Source organism: Aythya ferina (genome assembly GCF_964211825.1).
Source record: "Aythya ferina genome assembly, chromosome: 11".
In the NCBI taxonomy this organism is placed as follows: Eukaryota; Metazoa; Chordata; class Aves; order Anseriformes; family Anatidae; genus Aythya; species Aythya ferina.
The window spans coordinates 3,622,316-3,641,455 of record NC_140307.1 but is presented as its reverse complement, the minus strand read 5'-3'; the positions used below and the strand labels follow the sequence as shown (position 1 = coordinate 3,641,455).

The 19,140-nt window shown below is 44.3% G+C and overlaps 1 protein-coding gene across 2 annotated transcripts in view; it reads right to left on the bottom strand.

Annotated features, from left to right (window-relative positions):
• The window catches only part of ADAMTS17 (ADAM metallopeptidase with thrombospondin type 1 motif 17), a 172,502-nt gene that overhangs the window by 99,622 nt on the left and 53,740 nt on the right, over nt 1-19,140 (bottom strand). For both annotated transcript variants that reach the window (XM_084531890.1, XM_084531891.1), the window contains exon 8: nt 6,774-6,879. In XM_084531890.1, the coding sequence (XP_084388016.1) occupies nt 6,774-6,879 (106 nt within the window). The remainder of the gene's footprint in view (nt 1-6,773; nt 6,880-19,140) is intronic.

The window sequence follows — 19,140 nt, the reverse complement described above, 5'->3', positions numbered from 1 at the left end:
TTCTGGAATTCAATATAATACAAGATACCTGAGCAAGTTAATCATACGGGCAAACACATGTTCTGTTTAGGGATGCCCCACCACTACCTCTTCCTCAACATATCAAGTCAAACCATCCATGCTTGCAGAAGCTTCCGCTGGTTTTATTTATGTTTAGATCTGTATCTATCTTTGATCTCTGCTTCCTAGCATCAAGTTGCAAATATTAAGCTACTTAGGTCCACAATATATTTTTTTGGTCTGACCCAGACCTCTCGGTGTGTTACTGAAGTTGGAAGAAGCACCTCCTGAAATGTCAGGCTGTACGTAGCTCTCTCTCAAAACCAGAGTGTGTTATTAAATAATTGTTTTGACCTGTACAAAGATACGTGATGAAATAGACAGTATTTCATTATGTCTGCTTGGTGCTGTACAGAGAAGGGTAACTTAACTGTGAAAATGTGCTTGCAATTATCTGTGGAAGAAGAATGAAAACCTGGGAGGAGGGGAACAAGGGAGCCTGGGAACAGAGAAAGACATTCCACAACAGATTTACAACACAAATGGCAGAAAATAAAATTAGCAACTCCAGGGTGGGTACGGACTGCTGCCAGCATTTTTGGCCAGCCCCAGGGTATGTCTACACGGCAGTCAGTCACTCCCAGGAATCAATCCTGGGACTGCAGCGTGCTGGAACAGCGACATTCTCCTGTGAGATTTAAAAAGGGGAGCACTGGCACTAGAAGAATTTAGCTGGGGTACGTCTGAAACAAACTGCTCAGTGACTCAGGCCGTCTCGGTGCAGCAACGTGGTTTCTGGTACCTGAGCTTGCCAGAGTAAAGCTTGAATGGGATCGCCTCAGCCTCCAACGGAGGAGAACCCCTGGGATCCGACTGACCTTGATTTTCAGTCCCTCCAAATGCAGCCATATGAGTTCCAGCACATCGTCATCTCCAGCGTGGCCAAAGCAGCCACACAAGCTTTTACGAAGGCGCAGAGGGAATTGCACCACAGCTCCCCACGAGACAGAATCTACATCCAAACCGCCAGCAGCGCTGTCAGAGAGGTATGCACAGCCACAAGCAGATGTCCTGTCAGACAGCCACAGGCTGCATCCCTGAGCCACTGTGTAAACAGATACCAACCTCCAGGCCCCTGGACGGGCACCTCTTTGCAAGGTCTCTGGTAAAACATTGGGGAACTGGAGTAAGAAGCCTGTTGGCAGCGCTGAAACACTGCCTCGTGCATTCAAGTTCTGCCTCATTCACAGCACAGACTAGAGGTAGAAGTGAAGTTATCCAGATAACCCTGAAACCGAGATTTTTGTGCTTCCAAATTTTACTCTGCAACTTCAGTAACAATGGTTTTAATTCCTGTTGGGAGGTAGGTAGTAATATGGGGACAGACTGCTTCCTGGTAATTAATCAGTATACTTTTGCAATACCAATTAAAGAAAAATATTCCACAGAAATTCAGATTTACCTGCCTGATAAATGTGAGACTAACTCAAGCCCCCACCACACTTCAAACAGCACCTGCAAGGTCTGATCTCTTTGTCAGCACGGTAACACTCCAGGACCTTACTGGTCACTTTGCTCGGGCTTCTAAAAACCAGCTGTTTACAGATGCTTTTAAAAAATTCTTGCATTTGCCATCATGATAATGCAGATGTTCAAAAGAGTGAGAAAAAGAAGTCCAGATGGGAGCTTTCACGACAAAACAGGCTGCCTACAACAGTACAGTCATGCATTCAAGGCTAGAATACAGTGAGCTGCTCTAAAAAAGAGAGGGCTGGGAGTTCTTTCTTTTAAAACAGCTTCCTAGCTCCAACAAGCTGCAGCTAAATGTTATAATCCCAGGATAAAGTAAGGATTTGTAGCAAAGGTCCCTCCATTTTTATGTCATTTCCAGAACTCTTCCCCTGCACTGTTACCGTGATTTGGCTGGCTCCATTGCCACTGGCACTGTGCTGCCTGGAATCACAGAACAGGAACAGAAATGGTTTTGTATCAGTGCACTCTGCAGTGTTACCTGACTCCTGAGATCCGTGTCCGATTCACTCTGGTGGTCCACAGCTTCCCTAGGAAACTGAGATTCTCAAACGCATTTGTACACACTGGAGGGGAAGGAGGATGTTAATTTCCTGTCTGGTTCCTAGGAAGTGCGCTCATACACCTGCACCGCACTGACCCGGATTTGCCAGTGCAAGCTGTCCTCGGACGTTTTGCTGTATGAATTCTGCACCTGCTCAAGATGCTTCCCCCTTCAGCCTGCAAGACTTTTAAATCCTGCCTTCGAACTATTTCCATGAAGGAATCTCTGCTGGGTGCTGCACTAGACAGACCAGGGCAGCAGGTTTTTTTCACAAGTCTTTCAGCATCAATATCATGCCAAGAAGGGAACACCCAGAGAGCATTTTTCCTTTACCTGCCATGCCATCATTGCTCGAGACACACTGCAAAGGTCGTACTTACTTACACAGCAAATAATTATGCACCCTGAAGTCATTGTAACTGAGCTATGTCTATCAATACTTAGATGTCAAGCAAATAATCATACTGGACAGAAACCTGCTGGTCCTAAACACTTCTCTTAGCTGATTCCAAATCCAGAGCTCTTTGGTTTGTGCATTATAGGCTTTTTACCTTTGGACTCATTTTTGTCCTCATCTGTTTCAGCTTCAAGTTTGAGGCCATGCGGTTTCAGACTGCTGGCATCGGACTGCATCTTCCTTATTGTTAGTTGATTTTGATCCACTTTCTTAAGGGCATCTGACACAGCGTGGCTTCCAGCCACACCACCTCAGGCTGTTCTCTCACCATACAGGCAGTGCCAGGTTCCGCTAGCTCATGAATGGGAATCCTCCCTCCCCACCCAAGCCTCCCCCCAGCCCACAAGAGGAAAGCCGAGGCTGTTGAAAGAAACAGGAATGGCAACAAAGCTGGCATTGTTGGTCTGAAAAACCACTGACTACAGCCCACCCGCTTCATTTAGGGGTAACGGATTCAAGGATGAATCCCAGCTTTTGTTGAAAAAAAAAATCATTTGCCTTTTTCTTTACAGAACGTCTTGGAAATGGTAACAATGTCAGTGCTGTAGGCAGAAAGAGACCGAGGGGAGGGGGAAATGGCACTATTTTTCTAAAAGTCACAGTTGTTCAGGGTGGTCTTTGGGGTATGACTCTCAGATCAAGTTCACGCTGGTGCAGTTCATGGGGGAGGAGAGAAGCGCTATTCAGGATCCTGTTGACAACAGTTGGGCATTTTTAAACTCTTATTCCACCAGTCTGAGGAAAGATGAGAGTAAGAAAGTTTTCAACAGAGTTAACGGTTTATAATTTGAAAACCTTGGACTTAGGGTTTTTAAGACTTCAGGGAGCACTGTGATCACCGTGTCTTCTGGGTAGGTCAGAACACAGTACTCCACCCAGCAGTCTGTGGATAAAAACCAATTAACCGTGGTTACAGTAAATTGTGTTACTTTAAAAGGCAGCCACTACTGACCACGCTGAACAAAGGAGCAATGCTTGCTAAGGATCCTGTTTTACATGGTAAAAAGTTTAAGATTTGTAGCCTCAACATACGTTCAGTGGTCTCTACCCTGCCTGTTACTTTCTTGCAGCAGGAAATTTTCAGGAAAAAGTGCATCTGAATTCCAACGGATGCTCCGTTTGTGTCCACGGACCAAAACTCTCTCTTCGGACTTAAGGATGTAAAATACAACAGGCAGAAGTTACACCACTCACCTCACAATCGAGCAACAACCACCCTGCAGATGAATTTTTATAGGATCTATAAGCATCATCCTAGTGGACCTATTTAATGATGTCTCCATGTTTTCAGTGCAGCTGTCCGTAACAGTGATTTTGCAGAGAGTCCAAGTGACATTAGCTGCAAATTAGGAACTTGACACATCAATTAGTAATCTATTCACTTTTTCCAAAGTCTACATCAGAAACAATCTGTGAACACCAAATTGAGCTTGTGATCTCCAAGGACATTTGTTAGTCTTAGGGCAAGAAGTAATAAATCTCAGCTTTTCAACACTACAGAAATCAGCCCTCAATAAAGCTCAAAATTACAGTTCTCCAAAATTTATAATTTTGCCCATATGGGTGTAAGTTTGGGTTTGATTTTTTTTTTTAATAAAGTTTAAGAAAATCGCCTTTAGTTCTCCTTGTTTTCCCTTTTTAAACTTGAAGCTCTTCTCAGCTTCATTGTCTTTGTCTCTGCACAGCTCACACTCATTTTAAAAACTTCTACCAGTCTGTAGGGGAAGCCTGCACGCAGTCCTTCTACGTGCACAAGACATGCTGCAACAGGTCTGCTCGCAGCATCCTGTTGAGGTTCAAAAACAGGTGTCAGGCCTCTCCTTATTCTCCTGATAAGGTTGGTGGGAAGATTCCTGCTGACTCCAAGACCTCCAAGCATCAATAAACTGACCAGAAGGAACTAACTAACTAGGCCACTGGTGGGTGACACGATAGAGGGATGATTTTGATGCTCAAGGAGAGTGGTGACAGAAAGATGGCATTTTTTCCTCTCTTCCTTCTGCACACTGGGGTTTGATTAAGCATGCATGTTAAGTGAGGGAAGAGTGGGCAGAAGGGCTAGAGGCCTCACTCCAGTTTGTGAAAGAAGTGCAACGCAGTGTGGAATAGGCTAACCTGGAAGAGGTGGTAGCAGAATCCTGACAGCAGCTTCTCTAACCTAACCATCTGGCTCCTTCAGCTGGAGCCTTCCTGGCTCAGGTGCATCTCAGAGACACACTCCCCTGACCTAGAGACCCCAGGTCTCTAGACTGGCTCTTAGAGACCCTCCAAGTCCCTCCATACCCAAGCAAACTTCCTAATCTCTCTTTCGTGAGCCTGTTCCAGCCTCTTTTCTCTGAGGGAAGTGGTTCATAAGGCAGTTCTGTTACAAAACACAACCTCCTTTACCACCTGTCCCTCTTCACCTGCAATCTTTATTTAAACTCTCCATCTCCCCCCACAACGGGACCTAAGACTCTCCTGAAGCCAAAGCTTCTCTGCACAGTAGTGCACTCCATGTCCAGCCCAAGCCATCCTCTGCCGGCCTCTTTAGACATCTCTTGAAAATAGCTTTCCAAGATGGACTCAAAGAAAGAAAACCAGCAGAGAAAGGGCACTGTGCTCTTACCATCAAAATTGCTCTGAGGGAAGAAAATGATTTGCTCTTTTCTGCACAGATGGAGAGCTGCATCTGAAAGCATTACATCCCCGATTTGTGTTGTGGATTTTTTGCAAGGCATTATTAGAAGGAAGCTTGACAGCTCTGCTGGGAAACTTGGCAAACGCCGTGGCAGACCAGTCTCACTCTTTTACACAGCTGGATTTTCTGCAGCCCAAGTATTTTTCCCTCCTGCTCTTGGCCCATCCAAAGATGAGTGCTGAATTTCCCTTAACATTACCCACAGGTTAATTTGTTATTAAGCTTAGGCTCAGTTTAACATCTTGGCATGCAGTTTAAATAAAACCAAAACCAAATGTCCTTCATTTCTGCTGAAACCACCCTCGGTTTGGCTCGGCTGCCTTTGGTGTCACTGGAGGGTGAACAGGAGATTCGTTTTCATCTTGTCATTTCTGGTAGTAACCTAAATATCCTCCATGCAACTCTGAAATACATTGCTATAAAATAATTATTTGTCATGCAATGAGAGTGGCCAGAATCTGAACACGATACATTGGCTCTGACTTAGCTGTCAAATATTTGTTACTGTACGGAAGAAGGATACAATAGACACATAAACCGTAAGAGTCCAGAAGGGTGCAGACAAAATTTCTGTGCAGCTTCTTACTAAAGAAACAATGGTGGGATTTCCCACCTCTCATCCAGAGGCTGAAAGGAGGAGCACTTGAAAACCCCACAGGCATAGCCCTTGCCCCTGTATAATCTTGTTCCTGGTCTAATTCTATATATTACACAGCCTAACTGTGACATCACTCTAACTAAGAGTGATGTCAATGGAAAGGGAAAAAACCTCGTAAGTATTATGAGTAAGTGCACATTACACTTAGCCTGGAAAGCAGTGAACGTGGATGCTGACCTTTGGGTTAACTCATTAACTGCACTAAGACTACGTAGCAAATGACTCTTCCAGTCAATTTTGTTTTGTTCTGCCCATGGAAGATTTACAGGCAGCTTAACAGTCTTCAAAGTCACCTGCAGAAAGTACCTGGGAAGCTCATTCTGTAAATTTCAGTGTGACTATGAATTATCACATCCTTTGCTATTTTTTCCCAGTCAATGTGTGTTGGTCAGCTGTGGCTGAGCTTACAAATCAAGTCATACAATATCTGTTGATCAAGTAATGATGTTTAAAGGCATTCGCAAAATGCTGATATTTACAGTTCAGTCACTGTGAGTTATTGCACTTGCAGGTGTAAAGCTATTACTTAAGTACTGAACTATTGAAACCCTTGACAGAGACACTTAAACTTAAGGAAAGATTTAGCAAGTTCAAAGATTTTGAAGCTGATGTTGTCTTCCTGGGCCTATTCTAAAGCATAATTTGCACAATTTGTCTCTAGCTATTAACACTAACCATTCAAGGGAACGAGGCCTTTTCATGCTATTCAAAATCAAACTGCAGAGTGGCAAAGAGAGGAGGATCAAACAGAAACTTTTGTGTGTGCTGAACCAATTATTTACGCAAATTTGACAGATTTAGGAAATCATAACAAACATGGTGCACCAGTAATTTCATTTGTATGGCTTTAAATAGAAGTATCCTGCAGTGACATCAGTAAATAAATGGAAAGAAAAGGTCTTACTTGTGCCCAAGTTCGTGTGCAATTGTAAATGCCAGATTGAGACCGTTATCTTCAGCAAGTACACATTTTCTCTTGGCACTGCACACACCTCCCAGGTAAGCAATTCCTGCAACAGAAACACAGAGAACGTGTCCCATCAGAGTTGGTGAAGCAACTCATGCACTCAAGATGTACAACAGTAACCCAACCAAAAGGACAAAAGATGCTCCTAGCATGGAGTAGTTTTCATCTGAGTATTTTCTTCTTCATATTTTTGATAAATCAGTCCAGGGTTTTAGCAGACAAGAAAAAATATCAAGTTAAGCACAGACACTTTTCACTAGAAAACATATTTCACTGTCCATACAAACTCAAAAATTCACTGAAGCTTGTCTATGCCCCCTACTACAGTATTAGAAGATACAGTGAAGTAGCCTTAACAACTACTTTAATGGAGTTGCCCGGATTTTCAGAATAATGTTGATGAGAAGGAATAAAAATAATAAAAGCTGATATTCTCTGAAAAGCTCTTCCATTTCCCCTTATTTTCATACCTACAGAAGGCAAGAGTCTTATCATCACTCCTGGTGGTAAGTCAGAAGGCCAACATAGGTGGCAGAAGAAGGCCAACAATATGGACGTGAATATCCATTACCAGGGGAATTCTGGATGGAATGAAGGGGTGGGCAATAGCTTCTTAGTTCAGCATTAGCAGCAAAGAAGCGAAGGCAGCACAGAAATCAGACACTAACATTTGCTTACTTTAAAAGTGCTGACTGTGGAAGGCCGGATTCATACCAGATGCAAAACATAAAATCAGGATTTAATCTTTTTAAATCAATGACCATAGAAGTCTGAGTTTCATCACTCCTCTTAGACTGACTGGCTTTTTGCTCTCACGATAGTCACGAGGACGTCAAGGAAACACTCTGGAAGTAACATGTTACTTTGAGAAAGAGATTGCAAGCTCACTCCACATGCTAGCCTAATGAACTGGTCAGAGAACAGAATCTCAACTGTTGATGCCTGCAGTGCGTCTTGAGCTATGAATATGCCTTCTGTTTCTTTTAAAGATCACAAAACATTCCTGGTTGATTCTGAAAGGGAAGCAGATATTTCTCCTGATTTATATCTCCTCATATGCACTCTTATGGTAACTTATAAATAATAATATCCGCACCAATTACAGCTTTTTGCTACCAAACCAACTTGGGAGCAGCAATTTCTGGGAATAATTCTGGCAGAAGAAAAAAAAAAAAAAACAGTTTGGGAAAATGTTAGTTTATTGTAAAACCAATAGCAGAGGGTCTGAGATTAAGAACAACTGCCAGATTTTGGTTAAAGGGGAACAAAAAATTGGTATTTGAGTCACAGAAGCTAAAGATGGAAAGGAATGGTTTGGTGACTCAGTCAACCCTCTGTTCCCTTAGCTTTGTGCCCTTGTGTATTTTTGAGTTCTTAAATCCTCTCCCAGAATGCGTACAGAAATGGGGTGCTTGGAAAGAAGGACTCTTGGTGCCAAACTGATAATCCTCCCCATGGCTGCCTCACCACTGGAGCACACTGCGTCGCCAAAGGGACAGCGATGGCCCAGCTGCTGGCCATCCTGCTCCCTGCTGCTAATCCTGCTCCCTAGCTGTGTGAGAAGAGAAGTAGTGAGGGCTGCTGTGTTTGCCCTCCTCCTTAGCTTACACATCCCAGGCTCTTCCCAAAGCGGTGTGCTATCAGCCTGTGGCACAATTAGCAGCTACTCCAAAGTCTCCCCTGCAGATCCCTCTGCCTCCTGGGGATGAACACAGCAAACGCAGCTGTGTAATACTGAGCCAGCTCTGCCAAAATGCACTTCTGATGAATAGAGAGGGATCCTTTGGTTACCTTTCAGCAGTTTTAGGTAGAGCCAACAGCCATGACCAGAGCAGGATTCTGACAAAGTGTTTTGTTCCTACCACTAATCCTGATCATTCCGCCTTTATCTTCAATTTAACCACTGCCAATTTATCTCTCTGCTGTATTTGACAGAGGAGGATATAACTGAGAGGCAACAAAACCGTATTGCATCTGCAGTTCAGTGGCCAATCCGGCAAGCCAATTTAGCTTGAAGTGATTCGTGCTAATTTCCTTCTGATAAACTTAATGAGAACGATTCAGTGTTTGCTGGCACTTGGAAATGGAAGGGGGCAGTATTTCCATGTTTCAGAGATGTGGTGTAGGAAAACAACCCAGAGATCTGGCAATATATTAAGAGGTTAAACATCAATTAAAATGTCAAATACATCACGAAGGCCTCAAGCAGTAATTCTTCTAAAGTCTCTGTTTAGCGGTTCTAATTCCCACTGAAGCTGACTGGCAATAACGCTGCTCTGTGCTAAAAGCCTCATTGCTCAATGGTGGAAAACGGATGATGAAGGGCTGGTACATTCATCAGTGGATGAAAAAGAAGCAACCGTGGCTCAGTTATAGACTCTTCATCACCTCACTTTCATTAGTTGTTTTCTATGGTTAATGTGAATCCTGTGTGGCCATTTTATAATATCTGCAATGACCACGTTCAAAATCTAGACATTTAAATTTAGCTTATTATTACAATTATTAAAGACATTTGGTGCAGCAGAGCCCAGGGATCGGACAATACAGAAGCAGAAATGAACTGGGCTAAGAAACATAATGGTGGAAAAGCAGATGGCAGAAAACTTTGCCGAAGTTGAACTCAGTAAAAAGTCCAGCCTAGGAACTGAGTGCTTATCAGTAAAAGTCATTCTGGAACAAACTGGTTGTAACAGATTGTTATGACATTATGCTTGCCTCATAAATGTTTCTGAACTGCATAATTTGTATCGAAGTATTTCCTAAGATTAGAACTTTTTATTTGAATGAATACATTTTACTATAAATACAAATACGAAATAGCAAATACACTACTGACCTGCAAACCTAAAGGTCCCATCCAAACCACCAACATCAACGCAACAGTTCTGTAACGCAGTGCAGTGATGCATGTAACCGATATGCAGAGAAGAACACACCTTTACATGACAAGGATAGTAGTCCAACACCTTGGTAGCTGCGTTAATACAATTTTTTTTTCTTTATTGGGGTGAATGGAAAGTGATTTTGCCTCTAAAAATTCAATTTTTATCTGAGCCTTGCAAGTTTGCAAAACTGAAATTGAAACTTCGTGAATTCAGACATGCTCATGAAAATCTTGGCATGCGGTGGTTCTACCAGGCTGGGAATAACATAAGAGGAACTTCTCTTCACTTGGTAATTTTGCTTCTGGCTCTGTCTGGGAAACAGGTGTGTGAAAATGAAAAAAATGGGAAGAAAGTTGAACTGCCTTTTTTTTTTTTTTAACATATATTGTGCTCGTGCAAATACAGAGAGGGGCTCTCTTTGGGGACACAAAGTCCTTATCTTTCCAGATACACTAGCTGCCCGCAGTGGCCACAAATCTATTTTTAATATTAAAAAAGGTCAAGCAGGAGCATCAGTGGTAGAGGGAAAGGGAAGCCAATTACTATTTTTACTAAGTGTGAGGGTTTTTTCCTTTCTCCCACGAGGAATTGCATAATTACAGTCCATAACTTCTGTGCTTTGGTTTGAATACGCAAAGCTATCTTTACTTCCACAGCAAACCTTAGGACACAGGCAACTGTGTAAACTCAGATTTATCCAAAAAGTTGTCATACATAAACAGTTTGCAGCTGTTGGCCCTTCTGCCAGCTAATGAGTCCTCTGCTAGCAGTATCTCCAAGGGGAATGATTACATTTATCCTACCAGCTCAGCTCGGCATTAGGATATTACATACTTGCCACAGCAATAGCCAAAGCTGGAAGAAGACAAGTTCTGGTGCATGGGTTCACGTTTCATCCTACTCAAAACACTCGAGGCTTCCTTCTGACAACGGTGGAATATTCACTCAGCAAGTGGTTTGTCCAGGTACTCCAGCTTTCAACTCTCTAATGTCTTGTTTTCATTGCACTCCTAATACTTTAATCTCTTCTTTTGCCAGCCACCTCTGGATACAGAACTTTTACTTGATTAAAACTTGGCTAGCTTCCCTCTTCTCAATGTATTTGCTGTTGGGAAGACAGCCAAACTCGAAGTCCTGAAGTCTGCTTGGCACAGACGGAGACCCGTGTATATCTACATGCACGGAGCAAACCTCCCATTCCCCACCGTTACCAGTTTGGTATTGAGCTGATGTTTTCCTCATCCTCCCACGACTCTTCTCTTTGTGCAGCTCACACACTGCCATCAATTACACCCCTGTAGCCTTCAACGTCCTACAATGGGAAATCCGGAAGTCCTAGAAGAAATTCACACTCTGCCTTTTTGTTCTACCGCGATAATATGTTTGACAGAGGCGCCCTGCCTACATTTACACATCAAGTCAGTCACCAAGGGAAACTTTCAGTGCTTGCAATAGTTAGAAATGAAAAATACTTTTCCTTTCTGTAACACTTACACATGAAAAGTCCCCAGATTTAAAAAACATTAAAGAAGAAGCAACAATTACACTGCCTCCGAAACAATCCCTGTTGCACAGCTGAATAAACAGAGCTCCCAAGACGTCAGCAGCACCCAGGTAAAAAACAACAGCATCCATAGCAGAGCCCTCTCTGGCATGCACAGCACGGGGGGTAAGGTTATTACCATTACCGTCCTACTGAGCCTCCAGCTCCAAGTTTGGTTTGCAGGGATCATCCAGAAGAAGCTAAGAGGCTGAGCTGTTCCTTCATTTTATGAGAATGTGCTAGTTCAAGGCCAGACATGCAATTTTAGTGGCACGGATTAATTTGGCTTAGTACCGGATAGTCATTCAGATGCCAATTTCTGTTAATCTTGCACTAACAACATGGTTTCCATTAGAGTTTAACGTTCATGTATGGAAACTGTTTTCCTTAGCAATAATTTTCATTGTCACTGTATTTAATGAAAACCACGCTGGAAACAAGGCAGTCATTGCCAATCACCAGTACAGGAACTGCAGTACAGCCACACAGAGCACAGGAGACTGCTGCAAGCAGGTAGGAAAACAAGTTAACAATCAACGTGATGAATTATTCAAGCATTTTTAGGAGAAGAGGTTCTGATGCCATGGACCATCCAACAGAACCGATTGTTAGGCACTGCTAGAAATCAGTTATAACCTATTTCAATTCCCTCCAGGGCAGGAGGTGGCTGAGCTGAACGGAGGACACAGGGCAACATGGGACTGATACCAACACAACCCTCCCCAGAGGAACGGGGAAAGCCTCAGATAACAAGGGAAGAGTCCAGGTAAAAATCCTCAGAAGGAACATGTAATTCAGCAGAATGAGAGCTGGAATACAGGTGTAGACGGTGATACAGGTGTATACAACTCCCCTTCTTTTAACTGGTGGAAGAAAAGGGGCTGGAGGAAGTAGCTCCCAGCACTGATTTTTTGCGCACCAGTAAAGCCATGCCATTTCTGCAGGGAGAAGATAATCTGGATTCCAGAGAAATCCACCAGAAGAAGCCTCCAGCTGAAGCCACGTGACTCTTGCTCCTCTGACACTACATGGCACACATTCGTTTTCCTACACCGCAGGCCGTTTCCATTCAAGGATTTCAAACTGGTATCCAAGTCCCCATTAATACTCCTCCCAGCCTCGCTCAGAAACTGGCAAGTACTGCACCAAATTGACAGAAAGGCGAGCTCAGATACAGTATTCAAGTAACTGTTAATACCACACCCAAATTCAGCACTACTTCTGAGAACACACATCAGGCCTTGACTTCCCATATCTTGGCAACCTGTCACAAACATGCCCCTCATCACAGAATCCCCTTCTTTCTTCGGGCAATCTACCTTACCCTCAATTTCAGCGTGACCTCTATAAAACTCCGCTCCTTGCCTCCAAACCAGCAGGATCTGCTGAGATGCTTTCCCAGAACACAAAGTACTCTGTGGCTAGACACCTTCCCTCTGGGACCGACTGATGTCATGTAGTGCCCAATAAAATCTCTTCTTCCTTGTAACTCTGAAAACACTGTCACTTCCAGTATACACAACTGCTGTCAGAATCCCAAAAGTCCAGCAAGGAAAATAAAGAGCTGAACCACAAAGCGTGCTGACTTTCTAAATCTCTCGATTTTCAGTCCACGTACCCTGGAAGACTTAACAAATAAGATCTCCCCTTGATGTTCACACTGCAAGCTGCAGGTATAACGCAGGTGCTGCTACAGCTGATTGCGTAATGCTCCTCAGACCACCACGTCCTGGCAGCACAAGGAACGAAACACACAGCAGCTTTTACAGCATGAGTGCTGGGAACACCTTCTGAACTACTGCTATGGCACCCAGGGGACTGCCAGCTGGCCCTGGGTTTCATTTTGAACAACCTGGACTCTAACTGTAAGAGCCAGATGCAGACATGTGCCTCGGGCTGTGTGTGATGACTGCAGGCAGATAAACCCAAACCTGAGCCGCGGCAACGCTGAAGCTGCAGGGAGCTGCTCAGGTGCCCCACCGAGCGCTGTGCAGGAATGTGCTCCACCTGTTCTCAAGCAGATGAGCTCACGTCTAGCTGGGGTTTGTCCACGTGCTCATTCTTCGCCTTGTATCGTGCTACACCTTTCTGATAACAAAGCGGCTCCAGCTCTTCATGTCTGTAAATCTCCGAAGAAGGCAAATCTTGTAAATCCTCAGAGCTTAAGGGAACTCTTTGGCTATTATCCTTTTCTCCTTGTTTAATTACCCCGCAGGACAGCAGTCAATGGAATATGTGAAATCCCATCCCCAGCACGGCCAACTTCCAGCTTTAGCTTCCAGTGTTTCTGCAGGGCTTCTATGTTTCCCAGGAACCCTCCTGTAGTTTTCAAAGTTTAATGGATGAGTCATTTATCTGCTCCTTTACTGATTAGCCCACACACAGACTTTCCCCATGATGTCAAGAGCCTCATTCTAATGCTACAGGCATTGAATTCACACTCTGCTAATTTGCTGATTTCAGCAGACTTTCTCCCAGCGAAGCAGCTGCCCGGGCAGTTGCAAAGCCCTAGAATCGACACCTCTCGTGCCTTTAGGGGTAACTGTCCTGCCCCAGGTCTACAGCAGGAGACTTGAAACTGTATTTGGAACTCAGGAAATCGCTCTTACCTGCCCAGGCATACAGTTTACACCTATGCCCTGGTTTCAGCTGGCCTAGAATTCAATTTTTTCCTGGCTGAGCGTTGGTCAGTGCCAGGTACCACAACAATCCCAAAATAAGCTCACTAAGCCTGTCCCTGTTTTCTTCCAGGTCTTTTCTCTGACCTCTCAACCACTCCAGCATTACACAGCACACACCTTTTCTCACAGACTCGCAGAATAAAAAACGCTGGGAGGCAAGAATCCTCTGGGAGCATGGCAGAAAGGTCTAACCTCTCACGCCACTGGTGACAGGTCGCTTCAGACACCAAGTGAACTGAAGAGAGCTGACATGTTCTAACACCTCTCTGGCCTAGAAGAGGCCCTAACTTATGCCTACAAAAACATGCCAGGCAGACTGCTCACGCTGTGTTATGCCAGCAAAGAGCAGATCATGTTCAGAAACCCCAAGAAGTTTGGCGTGGGCATCTCTGGAAGCCGCACTCCTTTCCAATGCCATTCAACAAGGCTTTGTGACCACGAGCACATTTACCACACGGACCGTAGCTGGAAAGAGGTACAGTGCTCACAGGAACTCCAGGAAAGCTGGGAACAAGCATCATGGTTAGCCTCACAGACCAGATATCCATCATACGTGACAAAGGTAGCGCTGATCCTGCCCTGGGACAAAGGAATGCATGGAATGACCACCTGAAGCTCCTTCTAGTCCTGGTTTTCTGTGCTCTTACAATACGCACTGGGATCTAAGACTTCAGCAACAGAGATAAAAAGAAACGCCCTGTTTATTCGCCATCTGCTCTTTGTTCAGCGTGACATCTCCGATCACATTAACATTGCTCCTCCCGTTCAGCAAACCATTGCTTCCCTCGTTGACAGCACATTAATAAATCCTCTCCATCCAACGTGACACGAGGAGCTGCTTAATTAACTGGAGCAGCGGAAGCAGGGTATCATCTACATGTTTACTCTACTTTGATATGCTAACAGCCACATTCCTAAGAGCTTCTCCCACACGCTCTCCAGCAACAGGAGCCCAGGCTGCAGCTGAATGCAAATCTCAAACAGGCAAAAACAGTTTCTTTCCACATTCCTGTTTCTACAGTTTAATAAAAGGTTGGGGATATTTAGCCCAAATCAAGCCACCGTTCCCAAAAGGAGATTCCAAACGCAGGCAGCTAATTCGCCATCTGTTCATAGACATTCCCCCGTGCTCAAAGTCTGCATGCTCGTGCACACACAGAAATACAGGGGCTTAATTACCTCAAGTAAGATATATTACAGCAGCTGTGCTCCTGTGAATAAGAGGAAAGGCAGGAGAAGAGCTGGCTAGGTGGGTCTGAAAGGACCCTGCTTGGGGGGAACTGGTCAGCTGAATGAGTCAGCAAGGAGTGCGGGCAAGTATGCAGAGCTTGGCGTGATTCATGTTAGGTGAGCAAGGGGAAAAGACAGATGGAAAGAGATCAGGGGATGAAAGGAGACAACAGAAATGTACCAAATGGAGGTAATAAGGGCTTTCCAGAAGTCTTCAAGAAACATGATTCTGATCTCATTAACAGCCGTGAGTCACTTCTGTGGAAGGCTTGGGGGTCAAGGAGGGCAGGAGATAAGATCAGAAGGGAAGATAAGCTCTCTGAGGACTTCTGTGGATAGTTAATGCTGGAAAGAAATGGATCTGCAGCCCTGGCCCTACATTTCTGGCATCGTGGGGTTCCCTCGAGGAAAGGCAGGAGCCAGACTGCAACAAAGCCTGATGAAGACATGGAAGAATCCAAGGAAGGAGGCCTTTGCCTTACTGTGGCCAAAAAAATGGCATTTAGAATTACAAAAGGACATTTGTTAGAACTGGTAAGGAAATAAGTAATGGAAATCTATGGGATATAAGCTACTGAAAGACAGGGACAGGATGGCACAAGGGTTTTCTTGCACCAAAAAAGAATGAGATCCAGAATTCAGAAGAGAACTGATGTTTTTGAAAAACTACGGGGGCAACTGACTGTGACCCCTTTAAAAAAAAAAAAAAAAAAAAAAAAAGCTTCCCAACAATCGTGAAACCAAACTCTAAATCAGGATTTGGATTCTGGCCCTTGAAATTCAGCCCTGCCTGGAGCTCAGAGGGATTTGGATTTGAATGTCTTCTGTTGGCCTTATTTTGTTAAAAGGATGTAGGCTGCAGTGCAGAGATGAGCCTGCAGGTCTTTTCTACAACCTGTTGCGGACAGAATACAGCAGGATCTTCCCTTCCCAAATCCAATATATGAAAGACAGGCAACCTGTCAAAGCAACAGGAGGACTCAGGACTGGGTTCAGGATTTGTGCAGAGAACTGAGCCATGTCTCCCACCTGCTGGATTGCTTGACAAAACGAAAAAGCTGCACCTGCTCATCTTCTCACCAGCCGTTACAGATCTCACCCTTCACTTTCCTCGATGTTATTAAAACCCAGAATAGTTTCAGCACTTCGGTATTTTCGTTTTGACCTTTCCTATTTGGTGGAATAAGCCTGAATTCAAGAATTCTTCATTCTCCCCAAAGCTGCATCTTTCAGGAAATAAATAACTCACTGCAAGAAAAAAAACAACACAACTTCCCCAGCAGAAGGGAAAGTGCTCCAGGGTTACCACAGCACATGCTCACCACACCGCCACATGCGTTATCAGTGTTACTTCATCAACATCCATCCCGTTTCTCAAAGGACTTCCCATCCAAAGGTTAGATTCTTCCAAGAAATCAAAAAACAAACAAACAAAAAAAAAAACACACACACAAACAAAAAAAAAAAAAAAAAAAAAAAAGCACAATACCACCAACCCTGGCATTGGCTGCAATAGCTGCAGCTTTGCAAATTGTGTAGGGTTCCAAACCCAGCTTTCAGACTATTTTTATTTCTGCAAACTCCAGTTTTAAATCTGTCAGTTTGTTCCTGTAACTCATCTGAGCCATCTGCTTCAACGCAGGGCCTGAATTCAGACAGAAAGAAGGGAAACGAAGACCAAATCAGAGTTTTCAGTGAGACTGCTTAACAAAGAGGAACATGGAATTCAGCAGCAGGGATCCTGGAGCCTTCAAATTCCTCAGTATCTCCCTTCCAGAATGAAGAGACAAGGTCAGACTTGGCACTAAGTCAGAAAAAATATTTGGAGTCTCTGTACCAAACAGCATCTGCTTTAAGAGCTAACAGTCAGGGTCCAGCGTTTGGTTCCAGTTGTTCTTTCTTGTAATTGCAAACACCAAGAAACTCGTGAAGCTATGCAAATAAATCAAAAGACAGCTTTTAGCAGTTTCAAAAGCTCTACTGTCCATGCAGCCGCCTCAGCTTGCCGTCACGTCGGTGAGGGGACAGGTTCGTGAGCAAGGACGGGTCCTGCAGTCACATTAAGCAACACTCAGCAATGCACGACGAGCAATCTTTCCGTGTCTGGAGAGCTTCAGCACAGCCTGCTGAACCAGGCAGTTCTGGGGATGGCTGAACACCTGTGCTGCTGATGAATGGCATTCTTCCACGGCGCTCAATTAAATTCTTTCCATGTTCTTAAAGAATGACTAAGCAATTGTTACTCCCAAAAAGTGAATGAATCTATACTTTGAAACATGTTAATATTTAAAGTGCATTTTATTTTTAGGCACTGTATGCGTGTCAAGCTGTTCTCTTGGCAAAATAAGAGCAGCTCAGGCAACTAGCAGAGCTGGCCAGCAGAATGGGATGATTCACAGTAATCAAACTTTGAACAGATGCTTTTCCAAATTGCTTCTGTGATACTTCTCAATTACAGCTCCTACATCCTGACTTACAGAGTTGTCTAAGCTCCTGGCTTCGCTTTGTCAAGCTGCCAGCCAACACAAGCATTGATAAACTTATTTAGCAGTTCTCAGTTCATGGTTCAGCCCTTCTGTTTTAATTCTTTGCTGAGTGCTGATTGAACCTCACAGCCTGCTTGACCTGCAAAAACTGACAAATCCATGGTTTGCGCCTGATAATGATAATAGGGTTGAGTTACTTTGCTGAAGTCAGAACTTGGGCTGAAAAGCTTGTCCCACACAGGAGAACGAAGCCTGTCTGTAATATCCCAGCACTGGCTATTTGTTCTGCTGCCAGGACGAGGGAGAGAACACGATCCCTTCACACCAGTGGACAGGAAGAGACTAAATGAGCGCCCCGGCTCTGCCGCTCTCCCCACGCAGTACCACGGTCAGCGTATTTATTCTGGAAGAGCAAGGGGAGGTGACAAAAACAAACCCTCGCTGCAAAATTAATAACGATTTCCCACACATTTGCACTTGGGGATTCTGATGTATGTGTTAGGTGACGCAGTCTTTCCTTCGGTAGCAGTGAAGGGAGGGGGCTTTCTCCTCTACTCACCTTCCTCTCAGAAATCTTCAAAAATCCTAATATTTCTGAGATGCAGATCTTCAAATCCAGCTCAAACTGGCCAATGGATCAAAAAGCTACTGGGAAGAGACTGTCAGGGGGACAGGCAGACGCAGCACCAAGTGCACAGGCTGCATGCAACTCACCAAATCTATTACAGTGATTCAACCTGAAGCGCCCTCCTCTAGATTCCCAGAGCTGTCTGTTGTGACTTCCACTCCACAGAAGAAGCACCCACAGGTGCTTCAGGCAGCTGCAAACACACCACAGTGCCCTCCTGACAGAGGGGAAGCAGCAGCTAACTTCAGAGGTAATGTAGCTGGGGGTATTTATAGCATATCCTTCATCTAGTTTCTTTAGTGCCTCTTTCTCTGAATTACTCAAAAATAAAATGTCACCTTTTACGAACTCAGTAACACAAGCTAGAGAGAAATTTTCACCAAGAAAAAGACCAGCATGGGCTTTTCTCACACTTAACAAAAAATCTCTCTTGTTCAAACTCAAACTCCTTGTGAAAGAAAACACAAATCTGGACGAATTCTGCTGAGCAACTTGCAATGACTGACAGCAGCCAGGAGAGTCCCTGGTGCCTCCCAGACACGAGTCAAGGCACAGGCACAGTCCTGAGGCCTTCACAGTCTGAATTCAGATACATGGGGCTCAGAGGGAGACTGCACCTGCGTGCTTGGGTTATTACTCTCGGTGTCTGTGCTAAACTATCAGGAGTGACAAAGGGAGAACCGCCTCTTCTAGCCTCACGTGCTTCTAAATAAAACACCCTTGGGAAGTGCAGAAGCTCCCGTATTCTTCTACACTACGTGGGTAATGTTTCCACTCCGGAATCAAATTGGTGTGCTCCTGTTTGGAAACTATGTGCTGAAACCGTGGCTCGCAGGGGGGTTCTCAGC